Here is a 5,104-nt window from a genome sequence, read left to right on the forward strand (position 1 = left end):
GTAAACCATCGCCAGAGTCACCTTTGTCCTGCGATTTAAAGTGGACATACAGGTATGCCCATTTGCATAGCCGAGCCATTGTGCCGCCGTGAATAGTCGTGCGCTGGTCGGCAAGGGGTTAAAGTGGAATTCCAGCCCAACTCTAACTATGCCTAAAAATGCCCCCCCCTCCTGCTACCTCTCTGCCTAACCTGTGTAAAAAAGATGTTTATATTTACCTATTTTTAGCCCGCTATAGTCTGGTCACAAAGTCCCCTGCGTCAGTGGGTGAGTCTGCAGGGGAGAGAGAGGAGCGTTCAACAACGACTGGGAATTCTGGGAGCTGCAATGTCAATCATAGGCTTCTATGGACCAGCTATTGTCAGCGCTACCTCCTCTCCCTGCAGCCACTGATTACTGACACAAGGGAATCAGAACTATGGGATCACATGACCCGACTGGAGCAAACTAAAAATAAGTAAGCATACAGATCTCTTTTACAAAGATTTGGCAGGATGAGTAGCAGGAGGGGGAGAGAACATTTTTAAGCATACTTAGTGTTAGGCTGGAATTCTACTTTAATGCTATTTAGTTAGATTATGTAAAGACGTTATAGATAATGCAATGTACTGTTAATATTAAGCATCAAAGTGAGCCTGTCACTGCTTGGCTGTTTGGGCCTAGGACAATTTTTTGTTCTTTGTGATGTATAACCACAACTCTTTATAGTTGAGGGGATTTTTTATGCTGTTTTGTGTATCATCTACCCCCCAAACTTTTCTCCATAGAGCTTTAAGTCAATACCGTTTGCAAAAGGAGGCCCTTTTCAATGCCTAAACAACTGCTAAATTGTTGCACTTTGCAGTGTTAGGACTGCTATCCTTGGTCAACCACCACAAAAAAAGTTTAGGAAAATTAACACAAAGGCACATTGACATCATTATAGATACATGCCTTGTAGACACGGATGCATTTCAAAGCTGATTGGCTTCTTCGTCAGCCTATCTATAGCCTGGGCAGCCAGCATAGACAGACTGATGAAGAAGCCAAATCGGCTTTGAAAAGCATCCTGTGTCTGCAGTGCATGTGTCTATAGTGATGTCGGAGATTCCAGTCACAGGTTGAACACCAATTGCATTTTCAGTGGTCTCCTCCATCTTCAGCACACTTCATCCCCAGCTGGTGGCTAAGACTGGTAGTTCTCTGGCCGCCCCTTAGACATTTCTGGCTCCCAAGTCACTTTTATGTCGTGTACTTTGTTAATGCATTTCTATTGTTCAATAAATTGTCATTTATTTTTTAATGCTACATTATGAGGTTGCCCTGTTGTTTTTTCCAGTGGTTGGAAAGTGAGTACCCTCTGGTCTTCTAGCTGCAGTTTCTAGTTTTAGTTATGTTTAGCACTCTGGTTATTCTACGCAAACCTTTTAATACTCTTGGTACATATCATTAATATTGTCATTCACCAATGATTATTTTTCACAATTTTCATCCCTCATTTTTTATTTGGTACTTTTCGTTTTTTGCCTATTTTGTATGATCCATCCATTTGGTAGATTCATTAAAATGACCTCCCACATTATGCCTGGTGTATCAAACCTCTCCTGAGCATTGTAGTTTGTCTGGGCTTGACAAGCTCATTCATTCACATATTTACACCTAAGAATTCGTAAGCTGAAATATAATAAATGTTTGCTTTTGGGTTTATTACTGCTTTAAGCAAGCGCATTATTGATGACACTCTTCCGCAGCTCAAGTAAACGCTAATGTCAGGTAATATCTGGGTCACTGACCCATTGCTAAGGCTCAGGATGCTGCGGGCTGATTGACATCTATGCTGCATTACATTGACATTATCCACAATGCTCTACATAAGTTGAAAAGCTAAAATAAAAATAAAAAAATAAAAAAACTGAATAAAGATTTTATTTAAAGGTATTGAAAAGGTTGACTTTTCTTTAGGCTATGTTTTTGCCTACATGTTCTTGTACATCATTGTATATATACAGTATTTCTAGAATTTAAATGATGTATGATGTAATTAATTTCTTGCCCAAATATGTTGACTAATAAGCTTTCTCATGCCTTCTATTATTTCCTGATTCCGTAGACTGTATATTATTGGGTTAATAAATGGTGTTAACACTGTGTATATCAGAGATTTGAACTTGTTTTCATTGTGGGAATTGTCCCCTGATGGCACAGCATATATAGCAGTCAAAGTGCCATAATACAAACAAACAATGAGCAAGTGTGAGCTGCAGGTTGAGAATGTTTTTTTTCTTACTACAGAAGACATTTTTAGGATGTTAATAAAGATACATATATATGACCCAATGACCAACAAAAAAGGGAAAAATATGGTAAGGAAACATATCACAAAATCAATCCAGAGAATGATGAAAGTATCTGAGGATGAAATTTGAAGAATCGGAGCAATGTCACAAAAGAAATGATCAATATAATTTGTTTTACAAAACTGCAATTGATATATAAAGATTATTTCACTTGAAATAAGAATGTAGGAGATGATCCAGGAGGAGCAGACAAGGTAATAACAGGTTTTAGTAGTTATGAGAGTAGAATAATGTAAGGGGTCACAGATGGCAACATAGCGATCATATGCCATAACTGTCAGTAGGAAAGACTGTATAAATGCCAGGAAGCTGTGTACATAGTAGTGGAAAATACATCCAGTTATAGATAAGTGGCCTTGGCCCCACAATATGACATGTAGCAATGCTGGGACAATATTTGTAGTGAACAAGACGTCAACTATGGAAAGATGTTTAAGAAAAAAGTACATGGGATGTCTGAGAGGGATAAGCGATATCAATGTAATGATTAAAACATTTCCAACTAAGATAACCAGAAATATTAGAAGTAGAACACAGAAGAATACTATGTTATAGTTGTTGAGGTTTTGAAATCCATGGAAAACAACTTCAGTGACTCTAGTGTTATTATCCTCGCACATGGTTCTTGAACATAACTTACTTTTGTAATCTGTATGGATACAGAAAATGATTGTCAAATATTATGGAACATGAGAAAAATAAACTAAAAACAGAGCATTTCAATAGAATTTAAATGTCATGAACCATTATGTGCTTCTCGATGAGGTGTTCCTTGTCACTAACACAGACTAAGTGTAAAAAAAGCATGGTGAAGTTTATACATGACATAAGGGACATGGATCCCGGAATGGAAAAGGACCTGGGGGTCCTAGTAGATGATAGGCTCAGCAATGGCATGCAATGCCAAGCTGCTGAAAACAAAGCAAACAGAATAGTGGCATGCATTAAAAAGGACATTAACTCTAGATAAAACAATAATTCTTCCGCTCTACAAGAATCTGGTCCGGCAACACCTAGAGTATGCTGTCCAGTTCTGGGCACCAGTCCTCAGGATGATGTACTGGAAATGGAGAGAGTACAAAAAAGGGCAACACAGCTAATAAAGGGTCTGGAGGATATTAGTTATGAGGAAAGGTTGCGAGCACTGAACGTATTCTCTCTGGAGACGCTTGAGAGGGGATATGATTTAAATATACAAATACCATACTGGTGACCCCACAATAGGGATAAAACTTTTTTGTGGAAGGGAGTTTAACAAGACACGTAGCCACTCATTAAAATTAGAAGAAAAGAGGTTTAACCTTAAACTACGTAGAGGGTTCTTTACTGCAAGAGTGGCAAGGATGTGTAATTCCCTTCCACAGGCGGTGGTCTCAGCAGGGGGCATTGATGGTTTCAAGAAACTATTAGATAAGCACCTGAACGACCACAACATACATGGATATACAAGGTAATACTGACATTTAATTACACACATAGGTTGGACTTGATGGACTTGTGTCTTTTTTCAACCTTACCTACCATGTAACTATATATCAATGGATTTTTTTTTTAAATACCATAAAGTTGGGTGAAGATCTTCATATGCAGTGTAACGGAATGTCCCACACTCTGCTTGAGTGCTTCCGTCATATACCGCTTCCCATCAGTCTGGATATAGATATCAGATATTCCAGCTGCCCTCAACACACAACGAGACGAGACTTGTTTGTGTGCTGAACATAGAGTGTTTAATAGAACCAAGAATACAACCTTATATACAGTTTAAAGAGGAGGTAACCAGAACATAAATGAACATGAGCTAATTAACTAATCATTTACCCAGACATGACCTTTCAGAGTAGACGTCCCATCTCTGCTCACCTGTTATACAATACACATTATCATAAGTGTAAACACAGGACATCTTCACACAGTAGCATGGTCAATTATCATCTAACAGTATGTGTCCCAACATGATGAATGAGTCACTCTTACAATTAACTCGTTTGAGTTCAGAATCAAGAAACAGTAAATAGTTCTTTACAGATATCCTGGAATATATTGTGGATTATAATTACATAATAATCCCATCTCAGGTAGTCCAAGATATAATTTCTCAGGCATCCTATGCCCCTAGTGGACATAGGATGATTTTAGACATAAGATGGTTCGGGGATGTCCCGGGTGAGTCTGTCACATGCAGCTTCCAGGGAAATATAAAAAATACACAAATCCTTTAACCGCTTACTGTGCACATATACCCCCTTCCTGCCCAGGCGAAATTTCAGCTTCCGGCACTGCGTCACTTTAACTGACAATTGCGCGGTCGTGCAACGTGGCTCCCAAACAAAATTGATGTCCTTTTTTCCCCACAAATAGAGCTTTCTTTTGGTGGTATTTGATCACCTGTGCGGTTTTAATTTTTTGGGCTATAAACAAAAAAACTGCGTAAATTTTGAAAAAAATATATATTTTTTAATTTTTGCTATAATAAATATCCCATTTAAAAAACGAAACAAAAAATAAATTCTCAGTTTAGGCCGATACGTATTCTTCTACATATTTTTGGTAAAAAAAATAAATCGCAATAACCGTATAGTGACTGGTTTGCGCAAAACGTTATAGCGCCTACAAAATAGGGGACATAATTATGATTTTTTTTTTTATGATTTTTTTACTAGGAATGGCGGCGATTTTTATTGGGACTGCGACATTATATCGGACACTTTTGACACATTTTTGGGACCATTCACATTTATACAGTGAACAGTGCTATAAACATGCAC

The 5,104-nt window shown here is 38.0% G+C and overlaps 1 protein-coding gene across 1 annotated transcript; it reads right to left on the bottom strand.

The window, feature by feature from the left end:
* Positions 1-1,959: 1,959 nt before the first annotated feature.
* LOC120916923 (olfactory receptor 10A7-like) lies at positions 1,960-3,082 on the bottom strand. Its single transcript, XM_040327853.1, has one exon. The coding sequence runs from the start codon at positions 2,954-2,956 to the stop codon at positions 2,021-2,023; it is 936 nt and encodes a 311-aa protein (XP_040183787.1). The 5' UTR covers positions 2,957-3,082; the 3' UTR covers positions 1,960-2,020.
* Between the last annotated feature and the right edge of the window lie 2,022 nt (positions 3,083-5,104).

Source organism: Rana temporaria, chromosome 11 (genome assembly GCF_905171775.1).
Source record: "Rana temporaria chromosome 11, aRanTem1.1, whole genome shotgun sequence".
NCBI lineage: Eukaryota > Metazoa > Chordata > Amphibia > Anura > Ranidae > Rana > Rana temporaria.

Bases quoted from the DNA above. Each gene is read 5' to 3' on its own strand.
- LOC120916923 (XM_040327853.1), bottom strand. From the start codon at position 2,956: ATGTGCGAGGATAATAACACTAGAGTCACTGAAGTTGTTTTCCATGGA.